This window comes from Schistocerca americana, chromosome 11 (assembly GCF_021461395.2).
Source record: "Schistocerca americana isolate TAMUIC-IGC-003095 chromosome 11, iqSchAmer2.1, whole genome shotgun sequence".
NCBI classification, from domain to species: Eukaryota; Metazoa; Arthropoda; class Insecta; order Orthoptera; family Acrididae; genus Schistocerca; species Schistocerca americana.
Window position 1 is genome coordinate 26,351,325 of NC_060129.1, and position 20,114 is coordinate 26,371,438.

The 20,114-nt window shown below is 42.6% G+C and overlaps 1 protein-coding gene across 1 annotated transcript in view; it reads right to left on the minus strand.

The window, feature by feature from the left end:
* LOC124553903 overlaps positions 1-20,114 on the minus strand; it is a 137,131-nt gene that overhangs the window by 66,394 nt on the left and 50,623 nt on the right. Inside the window, exon 5 of the mRNA XM_047127916.1 lies at positions 19,577-19,645. Coding sequence (XP_046983872.1) covers positions 19,577-19,645 — 69 coding nt within the window. The remainder of the gene's footprint in view (positions 1-19,576; positions 19,646-20,114) is intronic.

Genomic DNA, 20,114 nt, shown 5'->3' on the forward strand with positions numbered 1-20,114 from the left:
TTGCAGTAGCTATACATAGATGAAGTGGCTGGTACGGGATATTTTCTTCTGCGTGGGCCCCACAGCCTCAATAAGCTGAAGAACAACATTTTTCCACCGGACTGTGTATAAAACTTGTCATCTTTCACACTACCAGTTATGGGCACTGCCCATTCTCGGGTGTGTCTGAAAACATAACAATACATCACAGCAAAGAAAACAGTCAAACACAAATTGTGAAACTACAGTGGATGTATCATTACACAAACCAAGTACGAGGGTTGCCCAGAAAGTAATGCATCCCATTTTTTTCTCAGCCAAAAACAATGCTACAAATGCGAAATGTTATTTGAAGTATCCCGAATGAGTGTGCCAAGTTTCCGTCACTTCTGACAGATAGCGTAGCTGCGGGACAGTTTCAAAATGACGTCTGTAGGTGACGTACATTACAAGCAATGTGCCATCATTGAATTTCTCACTGCAGAGAAGAAACTGTGGGGAACATTCACAAACACTCGTGCAAAGTCTGCGGACCACCTGCTGTCGACAGAAGTACAGTTACTCGCTGGTCACAGAGTGTGAGGTTATCATAAAGCAGTTCGGTGGAGCTCCACGGTTTGCAACGGTCGGGGAGACCGTCCACGGGTATCACACCTGACATAGCCCACTCGGACTTCCACTTGTTCGGGCCATTAAAGGATGCCATTCGTGGAAGATATTTTGACGACAATGGGGAGGTGATTCACACAGTGCAGCTCCGGCTCCACCACCGAGACAAGGATTGGTACCGACAGGGCACACGTGCCCGTTTCGCACTGGAGTGAGGCAGGGATGGGGATTAACTGGAAAAATAGGGTGTGTAGGTAAAACACCATTCTCATTATGCTCAATTAAGAATTGCCGAGGGAAAAAAAAATGCGGTGCGTTAGTTTATGGGCAGCCCTCGTAGATACCTCCAGTAACATGTCGCTATGTCTTCGTCATTAATTTAAAAATCACGTGCTGTGAATAACTATACCAAGCACAGTCATCAAACATTCTCATCCAAAACATAAGTGTACATGACATAAGAGTGCTTATTACCAAATTATTTAAATGTCATACCCACTCAGAAGCACTAAGAAAACAAACCTTCCGACATTTCCCACAAATCACACTGTATACACTCACTCGACGAACTGTCACACGAGCAGATAAAATTAAAGTAAACTAATTAATGCAGAAACAGAAGTATAGCTTCAAACAGTCAAGATTGCCATTGTACAGCATTTACTGTAACAACCGGTTTCAGCATTGCCATAATCATATCTTCTGTGGTACAGAGCAGATTCAATGCAATGTACTGCAGAAGATCTGATGATGGTAATGTAGTGTGCTGAAACCAGTCATCATAATCAATGCCGTACAACAGCGATCTCGGCTGTTTGAAGTTGTAATTCTCTTTCTGCATTATCTACATTCCCCCAACTTGACAATACCGAATATATATAGACTAATTAAGATAAAATGCGTAAGTTTATGCTATGGTTTGGATTATCTCTGCTAATTATCTCAATCGATTAATTTTTCAAATAACGGTTATAGTTCCACAGGAGGCCACAGACATGGTGTGCAGTGAAATATATATACAACAGTGTATGCAGACTGACATCTTAATGTTATTTGTTACAATTTTATTTTAATTATTCTATTTATGGACACAGTTATTTGTGATGACTAGTGGGTTTATTTTATTCAAAATTGATTGGTGACATCATTTCTCCATGTTTGTCACACACTGTGATTGTGACACTTTTCACATTAACGATGAGGACATATTTTCACATATTTTTCAACTTAATGTACTAATAGACTACATTTTAGACCTGACATTACATTAACAATATTATATTGAATGTAAATGATGTAAATAGCTCTGTGCAGTCCATCATGTCTTGATGTATGTACTACAGATTTTGTAACTGCTTATGTGGACGATTTATTTATATGTTTTTCCCATAACTGTCACTAAGACACAGAGATACCTTTGAAATCTTATTGATAACTGTAAGATCTACATTCACACAGATACTCCGCAAGCCACTGTAAGGTGTGTGGCAGAGGGTACCCTCTGCCACTACCCTCCTGTTCCACTCGTAAGTGCACCGAGAGTAAAGTGACTGACCGTACGCCTCTGTACGAGCCCTAATTTCTCATATCTTATCGTATCTTCACGGTCCTTACTCACGATGTATGTTGACGGCAGCAGAATTGTTCGGCAGTCAGCTTCAAATGCCGATTCTCTACATTTTATCACTAGTTTTTCCCGAAAAGAACACCACCTTCCCACCAGGGATTCCTGTTTGAGTTCCTGAAGCATCTCCGCAACACTTGCACCTAAACTGTTCAAACCTACTGGTAACAAATATAAAGCCGCCCGTTGACAGCCCGACTGGTCTGCCAAACCGCTCGCTAACACTAGCCCTGACAAGCCGGGCTGTGTGTGGCCACACCCGGCCGCTGGGCGGCCTCCAGCTGCGAGCGCACAGTCGTGTGGCAGCACTCACCGTGCCAAAACAAAAAGGAAAACTTGCTGTGCCTGCAGCACTGATGTTATGTGTAGATGAAGACAAGAAAAAGAAACGTTTATGGATGAAAGAATGGTTGAGAGGTAAATCAAGTTTTCTCACATAAATCTGTTATGTACTCTCCAAGTTCAAGAGCCAGCAGACTATAAAAACTTCTTACGTATGGATGACAATACTTTTTGTGAATTACTGGATCTCATACGGCTTAAAATCGAAAAGAAAGAAACGCATATAAGAGCTACCATCACTGCTGAGGAGCGATTAGTAGCAACATTGCGATTTCTGGCTACAGGCAGAAGCTATGGAGACCTGAAATACAGCTGTGCCATTTCATCTCAGCTGCTTGGAAAAATCGTCCCCGAAACGTGTTGGGCAGCCAATATTTTTAAGAGTAAGGGGATCACCATTTATTCAAATTACAAATAATGTTTTCAATATTTGCAGCCACTTTCTCCAGTTGCTACTTCAGTTATGCTTCATCATATAAATAAGAAAAAACTTATTTCGCTATTGAATGTTTCATTTGTGTGTACAAACACGTTTCGCCTATTCACGTTAAGCATCTTCAGTGGTCTTACTGGCCGTTGTTTTATAGGTTGATTCTTAATATTTCATGGACACTGAAATAAAAAATGAAACTCATTTTGTTGAGTCAGATCAGGTTTTATTGCTATTTCATTTTTTAAATAAGGCACTTAAGAAATTTTTCAACATAAATATGCGGATTATGGTTTGAAAGCTGTCTTAGATTTGGATGAAGTTTAAATCACATATACGAGATCGTACATTAACATCATTTTATGGAAGAAATGCTCTATTCAACTACTTTTGTACGTATTTGGTAACTGGAATGTCTCTCTTGAGGCACCAAGAATAGTCCACAAGCACGTTCTCATCCTAGCGAACCTGGCAACTTTCCTCCACGACCGATACACTTTATGAAGCTCATCCTGCCCCTGCCTATAGTCTCCACAGTTGTGTCAGCGAAGTAATCTAATGTGAGTTGAGAAAGTGCATTTTTATTGACATTTGAACACCACGTATTTTGAAGTTTTGCCGAAATTTCTAGACAGTATTTTCACGTTTCGGGCTCATAGATATGCCAAGAGAAAGATTTTTTATTATAGATTTCAATACCAGACAGGCATTTATCACTGTACCCTCCACACTTTCATCGAATTGTGAGTCTTTCATAAGCTCGCTGATCTGAGGGCCGTCAAAAATACCTGCATTAAATTTAGCCTCAATGAAACATGGAAATTTGTTTTAACAAAGTAAAAGCCCCAGTTTCTTTATTCACTGCCATCATATAGAACCTCATCAAACCAAGTTCAATGTGCAGCAGTGAAAGTGTAATTTTCTGAGTATTCAGGAGGGCTTTTGACTTAACGTTGTGCAAACCAGACGGAAGGGAAGGTCTTGCTTATTAGATGCTTTAGCTCCAAAGAATTCAAGATACATTTTCGTCACAAAAGGAGTGGTGTTTAACTTCTAATGTGGCTTAATAACTTATCCAATATGCAGCAAAATCGGTCAGGACAATTCTTGCACTTTCGACGCATTTTGTAACAATACTGCTTTCACTCAGGAAACTTAAGTCGTGCTACTTTCCAGCTTACTGTAATATGACATGGAAATAATTCTGCCTTGTGACAAACCTAAAAATTTTGAGCGCTCGAATCGCTTATATACCTAATAGGCCACTACCTGAAAACTGAGGTAGGGAAGAAACCTGACCCGACTGAGCAAAGTGAGTTACATTTCTTAATGCAGCGTGCACTAAATATACAAGATCACCTAAAAATAACTGTGACCTCAGAAAAGAAGTTTTGAAATACAAACTAGTGTAATATAAAGAAAATAATTTTCTTTTCAGAATATTTATAATTATCTAATTTTCTTTTTGTTACTGGGCACTCAGAAAGCCTAGCACGAATAGACGAAACGTGTTTGGTACACACAAATGAAATATTTAGTTGGTAAAGTCAGAATTGACATATAAATTTGACTAAAACGTATAGGGTTGCTTACGGGAAAATTGTTATTGAAAACTGATGCTGTTTCTTAGTGAAATTCATCTTTATTGTTGTAAAATACAATCAGTAATATAGTTAATGTTGCTGACTATCACTTGTAGATGGCTTACATGCGCCTCCATCAAATGTTCTTCCACGGGGTTGCAGTTGTGTAACTTGTTGATACGCGCCTGTTTCGTATATTCTATTATTGTGATCCTATTGTGTTGCATCGTATGGGAGTGGAAACTGTGGTGAAAATTGCATTACGTGCATATACGGATTTGAGTGAGGCGTAAAAATTTGGGAACGACAACTTAATTTCCTCCTCTTTGTCAAAAAGAGTACATTCGAAATAATTTTTTTTGCTATGTCCTTTTGTTCGTTATCAGTAACTGCCTGAATCCCGAAACCCACACTTTGGCATCATTGTCAAGGATAGAGTCATCAGCCTGCAAGTACTGGGACACAATATCTGCTAACTGAGACCTCTTTTTCGTCCACGATGTTCTCTCCCGAGTTCGACCACATCTCTTTTTCCCTGTAGTGGGCATTGCAGTTGGTGGGCTTCCAGATGAAGGTGGCTCCTGTGACAGGTTCACCTGGAAAGCACAATGTCTGCATCAAAAATATGCAGTGTTTTCACTGTTTGTACAACTTTGCCACTTAATCGTGCATTTCGGTAATTGTATCAATTTTAATTTCAGACTCCTTCATCTCAAGAAGACTGGAGAAACGTTGCTCGTCAGTTTAAAGAACTATGGAATTTTGAAAACTGTTTAGGGGCATCAGATGGTAAGCATGTCCTGATTAAAAAACCTGCGGGTAGTGGCTCCTATTACTATAAGGTACTTTCAGTGTTGTCCTTTTCGCTGTTGTAAATGCAAACTAGGATCTTATATATGTTCATACCGGTACAAACGGTCGAGTGTCAGATTCTAAAGCTTACAGACTTCTACACTTCACTAGTATCTGGAACTCTAAATTTACCAGATCCCGTTTATCTGGAAGGAGTGGATTCTACAGTGCCATTTGTGTTCGTAGGTGATGAAGCTTTCCCTTTGATGCCGAATTTAATGAAACCGTATCCTCAAAGGAACTCAACAAGGGAGAAAAAGATCTTCAATTACAGGCTCAGCAGAGCTCGGCGGGTAGTTGAGAATGCTTTTGGAATAATGGCAAACAGTTTTTGAGTGTTATTAACACCAATAGCGGTTGACGTAAAAACTGTTGACGGAATCGTTCTTGCACGTAGAGCTTTGCACAACTTTTTAAGGAAGAAAAGCCCTAATTACATTCATACTGCCGCTGATTGCAATAACTCACAAACTGTAAACCTTACTGATAAAAACTTGCAGTCAGGTAGTCAACAAATGTTAAGACTCGATACGACACGACAAACCGGCACAGTTACTGCAGAGGAAGTGCGGGGAAAACACGAGCAATATTTCAGTGACGTGAATGAATTAGAATTTCAAGAAACTTTGATCATTTAGAGTTTATGTCCAGAGCAACATTTATTTACACTTTGTATACTTAATAAATAAATGTGTTTGTATACTTACAACATCAATATCTGACTCATCATTTACTTCCTCAGTCTGTTCATCCTCCAGAGTCCTCCCCCGTGTTAGTGAAGATATCTCACATCGCACCTCTTCTCGATCCAGGGTGAACTGAAGGAGATCGTAGTACCGAAGTGTCGGTTCTGGCACCTTTTCAGCAGCGCTTCCAGTTGCCAATTTAGTGTCCCGTATTTTTCTAAACTGTCACCGGAAAGACGTTCGTAGAGAACTAATTTTTTTAATAACAGACGCCTTGTCGGCTGCACGATTTATCTCTCTGCACCTAGCTATAAGAACTTCGTAGGCTCTGTTCCTCATATTCCTATCGGAGTAGTCCTTCGATTTTATCTCCCACAAATGTGGCCATTCTCTGTTCATATTAATGAAACACGCCCAAAAGTCTCTGTTTTCCTCGAACGACATTATCGTAAAAGCCGCGAAAAGCAGTGACGACAAAAGAAGCAGTGAATAACACAGAGTGGGACACCGTACTGATGGAACGTGGACCAGGAGGAAGCGGCCGGCCCGAGCTGTAGCCCCGGCCCGGCAGGTGGCGGTCGGGGAAGCAGGTAGCGGCTCGCCAGTGGAGGCGACGCGCCCCAACTTCCGACACGAGCGCGAGCCCACCGCCCACACACGGGCGAGCCGGTCGGGGCCGACCCTCTCGACGGGTCGGTCGGCGGACCGGTCCGGATGTGAACGGGCTGCTTAACAGCCGCCTTCAATCCGACCTGGTAGGGGTCCCAAACACTCGAGCAGGATTCGAGAATAGGTCGTACTGGCATTCTGTATGCAGTCTCCTTTACGGGTGAACCACTCTCTAATAAAAATTCTCCCATTAAACCGTAGTCGACCATTTGCCTTCCCTACCACAGTTTTCACACGCTCACTCCACCTCGTATCGCTTCGCAACGTTACGCCCACATATTTAAATGACTCGACTGTGTCAAGCGGGTTGCCAGTAATACTGTATCTGAACATTACAGGTTTGTTCTTCCTACTCATCAGCATTAACTTACATTTCTCCACATTTAGGGCAAGCTGCCATTCATCACACCAACTGGAAATTTTGTCCAAGTCTTCTCGTACCTTCCTAAAGTCACTCAACTTCGACACCTTCCAGTACACCACAGCACCCTCAGCAAAAAACTGCAGACTGCTGCGCACCCTGTCCGCCAAATCATTTATGTATACAGAGAACAACAGCCGTCCTATCATACTTCTCTGGGGCACTCCTGACGATAAAGACCGCTGTATTTTTATTCTGTAGCTGATAGTTCAAGTTTTCCCATGCATACATAAGACAGTTCACTGAGTGAGTGTATACGGTGTGCTTCACAGGAAATATTGAAAGGTTTGTTTTCTAACTGCTTCTGGCTGGATATGACATTTAAATAACGTGGTATTAAGCACTTTTACAACATGAACCCTTATATTTTAGATGAGGAAATTTGATGACTGTGCTTTACACAATTACGCACGGCACACAATTTTTAAATTAGTGGCGACAATGTAGCCACATATTTTTTGTTTTGTTTTAGGGTGCAAAAACAACTAAGGTGGTATGCCCCCATGTCAGAACCTTAGAACATTAAGACAAAAAAGGAGTTAAAAGCAACTACACCTTAAGCCTAATACATGGAAGGAGAGAGAGCTACGAACAAAGGCTTCCTCTCGAATAAAGGTCCACAGAATATGCTGGAGAGACAACGGAGGTTCCAAACTGGAGTCTAAATGTCCTTCACCACTGTGCCACGACAGATAAAAAGTAAAATGCAGTCGACAGCCCATGCATCGTTCGCTAAAATGGCCAATAACTCTGACGGCAAACCTACATTAGAACGTAAGTGGTTGAAAAAGGACATTCGATCAGGAAATGAACTGTCAAAGGTTGATGACAATTAGCAAAAAGTGGTGGTGGAGCACCACTTAACACACGGTAATGGCTAAAACAACAGTGCCCAATAAGAAACCTATCTAAAATGATCTCCTCAAGCTGAGAGGGCCGAGAGAATGTCAGTCGAGCCACTAGGAAGATTTACTTGCACGGAGCTTGTTCCCGTGGAGGGAAGGCCAGTGGTGATGCCAAAGTAGCACCACCTGCTGACAGAGGGCAACACGGAGATTGCCGCATCGAACGGAAGAACTAGCGGTCTGAGGTGGGAAGACTGCAGCCACGGCAGCTGTGGCAGCAGACCGACGTGACCGAGAACCCACATAAACGTCACGGTGGCTCCTTCAACAGCGACTACCGTATTTACTCGAATCTAAGCCGCACTTTTTTCCGGTTTTTGTAATCCAAAAAACCGCCTGCGGCTTAGAATCGAGTGCAAAGCAAGCGGAAGTTCTGAAAAATGTTGGTAGGTGCCGCCACAACTAACTTCTGCCGCCGAATATATGTAGCGCTTCACAGGCATGCTTTGCAGGCACACAGATAAATACTGGTGCCATAACCTCTGCGTCAGTAAATAAATTTAAAAAAAAAAAAAGGTGGAAGACGAGCTTTTTTCTCCGGCCCGAGTTTCGACCACTGCATTTTCATACATTATCCAACGAAGTAAATACAAATTCCGTATTGTTCATCTTCAAATGTAGCAGCCTTTCAATGTACTACGAAAATCCGACTGGCAAGACTGTTTGGGATGTGTGTCTGTCAATATGGCTAACTCTACGTTCTGAATTTTTTCCTACCTGTGAGAAGAGATGGTTGCTAACAGGAACTTTTATGAATTGTGAATCACATGCAGTATTCTCTTCACCATAAGAATAATACGAATATAAACATATTGCCATGTATTCTTTCGTGTTTGCTGCTATCTCATTTAAATCCTGTCTGCCTAATAAACTACGAAACTAAGAGTGAGACAACAGTAAACGCGGAAGAATATACATATCATGCCATGCTTATATTCGTATTATTCTTATGCCGAATAGTGATACAGTCAGAAATGAAGCACGGCAACTGACTAGATTTTTAAATCTAAGATGACTCTTAATTTCTGTGCAGAATGTAATGTACTAAAGAGGCGTCTGCAAAGATTTTCAAACGGAGAAAAATTTTCGATAAACTCTTGTTTGGAACATCTTCTATCATACGCAGTCTATTATTTGATTCTTGTTTATCATTATCAAACAAAGCAGCAGTGTAAGTAACAACAAATAGCAGTCTCTTGCCATTGTTTCACTAATGAGATGATTCCTCTCTTTTCTTTTAATTGTAAGCAGCAGAAGCGTGCACAAAAGCAAGTCATGCCGCGAGCGGCGACAGGCTGTAAACACTCATTATCAGAATGCGACAAACAATGCATGACACAGTACAGTAATGCATTTTCAGCTTAGAGTGACGTAAACACCTATAGCAATGAGAACGGCACTTATCAGATCAAAGAAAAATAAGCGATCGCTTCAAACCAGACGAAGCACGTGAAAAAGGAAGGGTATCCGTATAAATATGGATGGAGCGCCTGATGCATAGCAATGCCTACCTGGTAAAGCTTAACTGCTATGCTTACGACTCGAACCAAACTACTGTAGCTGTATCGTCATTCATTTGACCTAAATTGTGTCTCATATTACAATGGACACACTTTGTTTCGATTTGGAGGTGCGGTCTAAATCTTTTCTCTCCCCCTGAACTTCGAGTCTCAAATTTCAGGTGCAGCTTAGATTCGGGAAATTTTTTTTTCCTTGATTTCGAGGCTCATTTTTCTGGTGCGGCTTAGATTTGAGTGCGGCTTAGTTTCGAGTAAATACGGTAAGTGGAAGCTTTCTTGGACCTGTTACACTGAGGGATGGACTGTGTACGGCACACAGAGGATCTGAAGGGCACTGAGAGAATCGGAGCAGATGACACAGTAGAAAAGTCAGTGCCGCCGGAAAATACTGTGTGGCCTCATACGGAGGGAAGAGCTCTGTTGTATGTACTGAGCAGTGTTCTGGAAGCCGATACACAAAGCGTCAGTGCCAATGACAAAGGTACGTCCGACGCCACGATCGATCTGAGCGCCATCAGCATACACGTAGGTATTATCACTAAATTTTGTGTGAAGGCTGAGAAACTTACAATGATAGATCAAATCTGTAGTAGTTTCCTTAGAAAGCGAATGAAGACTGAGGTAAACACGGACCACTGCATAAAGTCGAGGTTGGTTGGTTGGTTTGGTTGGGGGAAGAGACCGAACAGCGAGGTCATCGGACGGGAAAGGAAGTCGGCTGTGCCCTTTCAAAGGAATCATCCCGGTATTTGCCTGGAGCGATTTAGGGAAATTACGGAAAACCTAAATCAGGATGGCTGGACATGGGATTGAACCGTTGGCCTCCCGAATGCGAGGCCAGTGTGCTAACCACTGCACCACCTCACTCGGTAAAGTCGAGGTTGTGAAGGGTTCACACACATCGGGAAAGTGGCACATGGCATGAAGTTAAGCTGCCAAAGCAATAGTCGTAAGCGAACTCCACGAGATAACAGAAGAGGTACGCACCCCATACTGGTCGTCAAAGGAGTCATCGAAGGAGGAGGAATAGGACTGATGGCTGGACATGTAGACAAATGGCACGCATATCCGCTAAGTAGAACATAACACTGGTATGACAGCGGCAGGTTGGTAGCTTCTGCACCGATTTCCAAGTGGGCTAGGCAAAAGGCACCAGCGGCCAGATTCCACAATGGTCGATTGTATTTAGACGGCATAAGGGGGAAGGTGAGCAAATGCATAAACGAAACACCCACAGTCTAGTTTCTAATAGACAACAGATTGGCACAAACAGAGGACGGTGGTACTATCTGCTCCCCAGGAAGTACTGCTTAGGACACACAGGACTTTGAGAGACCGCGTGCAGCGGGCAGCCAAGTAAGACACGTGGGAGGACCAAGAAATTTTCCTATCAAGAATGAGCCCCAGGAAGAGCAACAGGTCCAAGATGTAAAGAAGGTGGAAGAAACCCATCGTGCCACCAGAAATTCATAGTAACAGTTTTGTCAGTGGAATAGCAGAAGCCACTGTCAATTCTGCACGAGTAAATACGATCGAGACACCACTGAAGATGCCACTCGAGAAAACAAGTCCGTGAAGAAGTGCAAAATCACCAACGAAAAGGGAGCCGGAGATGGCCGGCGGGAAACAGGTCATAACAGGGTTAGTGGCTATAGCAAAGAGGACGACACTCAGAACGGAATACTGAGGCTTCCCGTATAAAGCTGTCTGACAAGGCAGAATCCACGCATACCAGAAAACTTGGTCTTTTAAAAATTCTTCGGAAGCCGCATGTGTAGAAAGTACGGAGAGTACCAGTTCTCCAGCAGGTGACATATGCTTTCTCCGAATCGAAAAACCCGGCCACAGTCTGGACACAGGTTGACAAAGTGATGAAATGGTCATCTGAAGAAAGGTGTGCTCGAAATCCATATTGTGCAGTGGTTAGTAAATTGTGAGACTCGAGCCATCATACCAGTCGGGTGGGAAACATACATTCCATCATCTAGCAAACACAGCTGGTGAGAAAAATGGGGCAGTAGCTAGAAGGAAGGTGTTTGTTCATACTGGACTTAAGTATGGGTACGACAGTGGATTCATGCCAGATCTTGGAAACTTGCCATCTGCTCAGATGCTACTGTACCTATGAAAGAGAAAGTGCTTGTCCACAAGAGAAATGTACTGCAAGATCTGGATGTGAACATCATCCGACTTTGCGGCAAAAGACTGGGATAAAGGATAAAGTGAGAGCAGGATCTAGCTCTCTCCCAGTAAAGGCGGCACTACAGAATTTACGATTCTGAGAGAAGAGTATCACCCGAGCTGCCCCCACTCGTTTCCAATGGAGGAAGGCAGGGTGACAGTGGGTGGAACTCGAAATCTCTGCAAAATAGCAGCCTGAGGTGTTGGAGAGACCAGTAGGGTCCACTATGACATTGTGTGATACTGTCACACCAGAAATTGGGGAATGGACCTGGGTCCCACAGAGCCACTGGAGGTTGGCCCACATGACAGGAGAGGGAGTGGAACTGTTAAAAGAACTAGTAGATGAAATTCAGCTAGCTGTTTTGCTATCCCGAAGAACGCGACGACATTGCACACGTAACTGTTTGTAACGAATACAGTTTGCCACCGTAGGATGACAGTTAAAACAAGGAGAGGACGTCCCCACGTGCAAATTGTATCGTGGCACGCCTCAGTCCATATAGGGGCCAGGACAGGGCACGGTAAAGATGAAGTGCGAGGAATGACACATTCTGCAGGGGTGAGGATCACCACAACTGAGGAAATGCTCGTCAAAGGTCGGCAGGGAGAAGTAAAGCCTTCAAAAGCTGCCCGTCGGGTTTACACGTAGGTGGGTAGGAGCTAGCAAACAGATAGCACATAGGAAACGGTCGCTCGAGCACGTGCCGGAGAGAACCGAGCACTCGAGACGGTGGGCAAACTGGGCAGTGCAGGACGAGAAGTCCAAATACGAATAGGTGTGTGTGGAGTCTGAAAGGAACGTGGGTGCTCCTGCATTAAGGCAGATGAGGTTAAGTTGACTGAAGGTCAGCCAAGAGGGCATCTCTCAGGCAGGTTCTGGGAGAGCCCCAGAGGGGATGGTGTGCAGATAAAGCCACCAAGCAGCAAAAAGAGATGAGAGAGTTGACCAATAAGCTGGAGTAAGTCTGACCTGGTGACAGGTGGATGTAGACGTTACAAACAGAAAAGGTGTACAAACAGAAAAGGTGAAGTGAGGAAGGAAAATATGGACTGCAATAGCTTATAGCCAGGTGTTCAGTGAGAAGGTTTGAATATGAAAGTCATCCTGGATGAGCAGCATGACTCCCCCATGAGGTAGAAGGCCATCCTGGAGGGGGGGAGGGGGGGGCGGCAGATCAAACCAGACCAGAAAGAAATGCGAGAGGTCAAAGCGGTCACAAGGACGCAATGTTGTTTCCTGGAGGTAGAAAACAAGTGGACGCTGAGATTCCGAGAGCAGCCGTAATTCCTTCTTGTTGGATCTAAGGCCATGTATGTTCCACTGGAGGGGAGTTACAATAGGAAAAGGGGAGGTGAGATAAAATGAAGGGTTGTCACCCCAGTGGCTACTGAGTGCCCGCCTTCAAAGACTCACTGCTACAGGGCACAGAAGCTGGAGGATCCTGTCCTAGTTCCACGAGACCTACAGACTCATCAGCATTCTCTCTGGATCATCCTGTGGATTCCACGGCAGAAAAATGGTTAGCAGTGCGCACCGGCAAAACAGAGGTCCGCCACGTGATGGAATCACATGGCAACACCACTGAAGAGGATTTCCGTGTCAGCGAAGGAAAAGACCATTTGCCTCGATTTTTTAGAGCCTTTGCAGATGCTCGTTGGCTGTAGGGATGGAACAAGTCTTCACGGGAGGGTTCCTTTCGTCCTTTCCGGCTTAACGGTTGTGAAGCACAGGATTTTGCCACTGAGGGCGAAGGTTTGCTGGCTCAGATTGCAGCTGGAAGAGAAGGAGACAGGGATACTGCTGTGATACTGGGTGATTCGATAGCTGCAGTGCTGCATTCGAGGTCGCGAATATGCATGGCCACATCCTTCATGAAACGAAGTATAGTAAAGACGGTATTGTAAGTGCCAGATGGAAAAACGCAGGGCTATCGACTAGCCAACAACTTGTGAGTGACAGGGTAAGGTATTTTTTCCTTCACTCGGATCTCCTGAACAGACGACTCATTGAGATACACGGGACATTCACGAGATGAGGCAGCATGGTCTCAATTACAATTGAAACAGCATCCCTACCACAAGTAACACATTTGGCAGCGTTTTTACAGGACATACAAGTGTGGCTATAACACTGACACTGGTAGCAATGCATCGGGTTCGGAAAGTACGGTCGGACTGTGACGACTTCGTAGCCTAGTTTGATCTTTTATGGAAGCACTACTCAATCAAAAGTGAGAAAATGGGTGCACGTAGGAACTAAGGTGGCATCAACCAATTTCATTATCCAATGCATCGCAGTTATGCCCTGACGAGAGAGAGAATTTTGGATTCTCCCTCGGTCAGACCATCAAGCAATCGAGTGTAAATAACATCGTGCAAAGAATTCAGCATTCGATGGACCTCGACACGAACAGGACACCCGTGGAGGAGAGATGCTATAATCAGTTGTTGGGCTTGAAAATCACTACTTGTTTGCAAACTAAAATACCATTACGTAGAGGAGAGCAAGATTTTACAGGGACAGCAACTGCATCTAAATCTTTCTGAATAATAAACAGATTAACTAACACCGCCGCAAGCCGGTCCCAAGCCCGGGCCCATCTAAAAACAAGAGGATGGGGAAGTGTGGAGGGGGAGGAGTAACAACCTCGTAAAAAAACCAGGGTCCGTCCGGCTCCAGATGGTAGCACCCTGTCATAGGGCCCCTGCCTAGGGTTACTAGGTGAAACCCAGCCAACGGTCTCAATGGCGGAAGAGGAACAATTTCCCAACGGCAGAGAGAGCGGAAGAGCTAACTCCAGGGCTTACTACCTTGGTTTTAATTTCGGATTCGGGGCAACCCGATCCCCCAATTTATTATCCAACAATTACTGCAAAGCATGATGGGAACGTCGTCAAAGATAGACACTACTCCAAGAGGTAGACCGAATGGCAAATCCTCCGTTGTTCGTAGAAACAATGCAAAGGGGTCAAAGGATTTTGGAGGACCCCAACCAACATGTATGCAGCCCTCAACACTGAAATTTAAGAAAGCAACTATGTTTGCAACCCTAAATGTAAACTCTCTAATTAAAGTAGGAAAATTGAAATTATTGATTGAAAAGCTGAACCAGAAAGAAATTTTAATATGTGCATTACAAGAAACAAGGTTTTTAGATGAAACTGCTTTAGATTTTGAAAACTATCGTTTATTTAAAGGAAAACCAGGTAAAATCTTAATGAAACAAATGCCATACCTGGGAACAGCATTTCTGGTACATCACTCAATTTTAGATTCAGTTACTAACTTCTACTCGAGTTCTGAGAGACTATCCATTCTTGAGATTAAATGTAAAAACAAAGGATACTCTATAATCAACTGCCATGCACCCATAAACCAGGACAACAAAAATAACCCGGAGAAAGTTGAAGAATTTTGGGAGATACTTGAAATGGAACTGGATAGATGCTCAAAGAAGAACATAAAAATGTTAGTAGGCGATTTTAACGCACAAATAGGAAGGGAGAAAAAATACCATGGAACAGTAGGCCTCTTCCCAGGTCACAAAAGAACTTCAAAAAATGGAGAAAGGCTTATAGAGGTATGTAGGCATTTCAACTTGAAAATAATGACAACACATTTCAAAAAGCTGAGCCGAAAAACTAAAACATGGAGATCACCAAATCCACTTCTCGGAGAATTCCAAATTGACCATGTGGCTATCTCACTTCATTGTCAAGAAGAAATTCAAAACACTAAAGTGCTGAAAAGCCTTGATGTTGATTCAGACCACTATTTGACTACGATTAAATTCAGACCACTCCCATTTCGAAAAGAGAAGAAAACCTTTTACAAAATTCCAAAATATAACACAGAAACGTTAAAAAATGAAGAAATTAAACAACGGTTTCAAAGAGCATTGCACAAAGATAGCGATGGCATATCCACAATAAATAAGGAAGCGGGATGGGAGGAGATCAAAAACGAAATAGTTGAAATAGCAAAAGAAAATTGTCTCGTGAAAAGAGTAAGAAGACATCCATGGTGGGACAATGAATGTGATGAGAACCTGGAGAAGAGACAGAAATTGTGGCAGAAATGGAACTCCACAAAAGATCCTCAAGATCTTGACAATTTTAAAATCCAGAGAAGAGAAACAGCTAAGCTTTTCCGTAATAAAAAAAGAAGACAATTTCAGGATAACCTAGAACAGATTGAGGAAACCACCGAAATACTAATACCGAGTCAAAACCTCCAGACGCTGAAGAAATAAAACACATAATACACAGTCTAAAAAACAATAAAGCCCCAGGTGAAGACTCCATAGTACCAGAAATCCTAAAAATAATGGATACCAACCTCCCACAAGTTTTGGAACATATGTTTAAGAAGATCTGGGACGAAGAAAGAATTCCTGAAGACTGGCAGTGTGCCCTGATACACCCACTACACAAAAAGGGGGATAAGATGAATGTTAATAATTATAGAGGGATCTCGCTACTACCAGTAGGATACAAAATTTTGTCAAGGAAATTACTTCAAATCGTGGAGCCAGTTCTGGATAAAAAAATAGGTGAATATCAAGCAGGTTTTAGACAAGGTAGATCCTGTGTTGAACAAATATTTAACCTGAAAACACTAATTCGTTACAGAATCTCAAGAGGCCAGAGATTTGCAATAGTATTTGTAGATTTCAAAAAAGCATACGACTCGGTAGATAGAGAAACATTACTGAAAGTATTGGAAGAATTTGGGGTCGATACGAAAACAATTCAAATTATCAAACAGACGCTAACAAACAGTAAGGCCAAAGTTAAATTTATGGGTGAAATTTCAAGGAAGTTCGAAATTAAAACAGGTGTTAGACAAGGTGATGGTTTATCCCCAATCCTCTTCAACTGCGTACTGGAAAAGATATTGAGAATATGGAAAGAAGAACTCAAAGGCACCAAGAATGACATCAGAATTGGAACAAAAAAAGAAAAAATAGAAGTGGACTGTTTAGCTTTTGCAGACGATCTGGCAATAATTACAGAAAACGAAGAAATAGCTCAGAACTACCTGGAGAAACTACAAGAAGTTTCGGCCAGAGCTGGACTGCAGATTTCATTTGAAAAAACCGTGTATATGTCTAATCATAGAAATAACAAGAAAAATCTTATTACTAAATACGGCAATATTAAGAGAGTAGAAAAATTTAAGTATTTAGGTGAAATAATTCAAGTGAATGGTTTAGACAAGAGTGCAAACCAGGCGAGAGCAAGGAAAATGGAATTTGCTTTTCAAAAAACCAAAGACATATATAACAAAAAAAAACATTTCGATTCAAGCTAAATTAAGACATTATAAAACTGTCATTAGACCAGAATGCCTGTATGCATCGGAGTGCCTAACTCTTAACAAAAAGGGGGAAATAGAAAACATGGAAAAGAAAGAAAGGAAAATTTTGAGAAAAATATTAGGACCGAGAAAGATTGGAGAAGAGTACAAACTAAAGAGTAATAAGGAAATATACAAAACTATTGAGAAAGTGAGTGAGGCAATGCGTAAACGCAGACTAACGTTTTATGGTCACCTGTCGAGGATGGATGGAAACAGACTAACAAGAAAAGTGTTTGAACATAGTAACAGGAACGAAAAAACCAACAATAAATGGATACAGATGGTGAAAAAGGATTTGGCCTATTTTAATGTCACCCGTGAGTCAATCAGGGACAGGGAAAAGTTTAGACAAATAGTGAACGAAATTACGTGTTTTCCAGAAGAAACGAAACTAAAGAATAATAACAGGAAATGGTCGGAAGAGCGGAGGAGGAACCACTCGAAAATGATGAGGAAATATTGGGAAGAGAGAAAAAAAGATCAAAAAGCCGGGCAAGTGAATTGTTGAACGTGGTCCAAAGATGGCCGAAATCGAAAGAAGAAGAAGAAACAGATTAACTGTAGCAGAGAACTGACCACCTTCAGTACACGACACCACGAGGAACTGAGGTGCGACTGGTAGAGTCTTTGAATCTTTATGCTCATTCAGTCATTCTGTTTATGTTTAGTAGAAAGTGTCTGAGAAGAAGATTTGCCAGTGTCTCTTGCCAATTGCAGGCCCCCTCAGAGACAAGGGGCAAGAGGGGGAGGGGGGGGGGGGGGGGCAGTCACGTGTGTTAGCCAATTGTTCACACCTCCCGAACTTCTGCCAGGTGGCCAATTGGCAATTTGGGAAGCTCACACCACAGGCAACCACCCTTCCCTGGTCCTGGCCTGTACCAGAGGGGCTCTGCAAACCCTACCTGTTATGCGTGGGCCAGCCTTCAGGAATGCACAGGGACGAAGAAGAAACATAGAGGAACCTCAAACACCGAGAAGAGGAAGGATATGAGATGGAGAACGAAGAAAGAAAGAAGAAACAGATGAGGCACTGTTCTGATGCCGGGCTATCGAAACGTTAGAATACATTCCCAAAAATAGCCCAGATGTGTTCCCCAAGAGAGGGGGAAAAATATAGTAGAAGGATAGACATGCAGCACAGAAAGGGAAGAGGTGATGCATAGGCTGGGGCTCCATGGTAACCAAGTGCAAACTCACCAAAGAGTGGTGAGCCCCTTGGGGGAGTGGGGAGGTAGTAGTTGTAGCCCAGTATGTTACTAGAACTTGAGGTAAATATTATGATTGCATAATGGTACACTCAGCATAGTTACGTGATTTATTATATATGAAGGTAGTCTCTGTTCCCGAAAGAACAGTCACCGTTGACGACCATGCAGCTTTCGTTAGAATGAAATGATAATTAAATAAATGGACACCATAGCTGCAAACAGGCATTGATATACTTTATTGGGGACATGTTGAAAATGTGTCAATGGGGAGCGTGCAAGGGATAAGTCCCTGCAGGCGCACTATCCTCTGTGCCCTCGGTGGCTCAGATGGCTAGAGCATCTGCCACGTAAGCAGGAGATTCCGGGTTCGAGCCCTGGTCGGGACACACATTTTCAACATGTCCCCAATGAAGTATATCAACGCCTGTTTGCTGCTAGGGTGTCCATTTAATTATCATTTCATTCTAGCAAAAGCTGCACAGTGATCAACGGTGACTGTTCTTTCGGGAACAGATACTACCTTCATATATAGTTAAAATGTGGCTTCCCGGTCATTGACCTTCTTGTGCGAATGCACACGCTATGCCCAAACTCTCATGGACTTGGTAGATTAATCTGCCACGAGTAATGAGTATGATGGACAGACATCTATTAGGCACATTACGTATACAGATTGTTGACAGTTGGGAATGTGGGTCTCATGGGAAGCTTGCAAGGGATAAGTCCCTGCACTCGCACTATTCATCTGTGCCTTCGGTGGCTCAGATGGATAGAGCGTCTGCCATGTCCCCAATGAAGTATATAAACGCCTGTTTGCAGCTAGGGAGTTCATTTAATTATCATTTCATTACGTGATTTACGTGTAGTTGTTATTTGGTATGGTGTTTTCAGAAACATTTGAGATTGAGCAACGCCCAAAACCAGTAATTTGAAAAACAAAACGTTTTATACACAGTCTGGTGGGAAAATGTCATTCTTCAAATTGTACAGGATAGACTACGAAGGAGAGCTGTATCAAACCAGCCTCCAGACTTAAGACAACGAGGACCAGGACAACTACAACGACAACAATGACCACCACCACCACCACCACCACCACCACCACCACCACCACCAAGAGCCATCTACACTGAGACTCCCACTGTAGTGCTATAACAACATAACAGAAGTTATGTTTGTCTCTTTCCACACTGTTTGATTACCTTTTGATCACTGATGTCCTCTTGTTCTTTCTTGATGTGCATGTTGGCCAGCAGTACATCAGCACTGATCTGCAGCAGAAACAAAAAAAAAAAAAAAAAATCATTAACATCAATCTTGTGGTCCACACCTATTCTCACCATTTTCTAGATGCTAGCAGGTTTAGAGCAGTACTATAAGTACTTCTTCCATTTGATTGATGAAGTCATCCATTTTGAAGGCATGTGACCATTCAGATACGGCACTTAGTAATTCCTCGGAAACTTCTCAGTCGCTAAGTACGTTATTCGTAACGTGCTTCGAGTAATAGTCGTCAGATAACTGTCGCTAAAACCAACACAAAAAACAGAATTAGAAAAGCAGATACATAATGACTACAAGACCAATGAAATATCGGGAAATTAAAGTACACACTGAGTATAAACATTTTACAATATGCTTAGGAAAGCTTGCACGAGTGAGCAATAAAAGAAAATTGTACACTCTCATCTGCAGTTGTCATTAAGTGTATTTTCAAAAAGATATTACTTGGAGATGTCA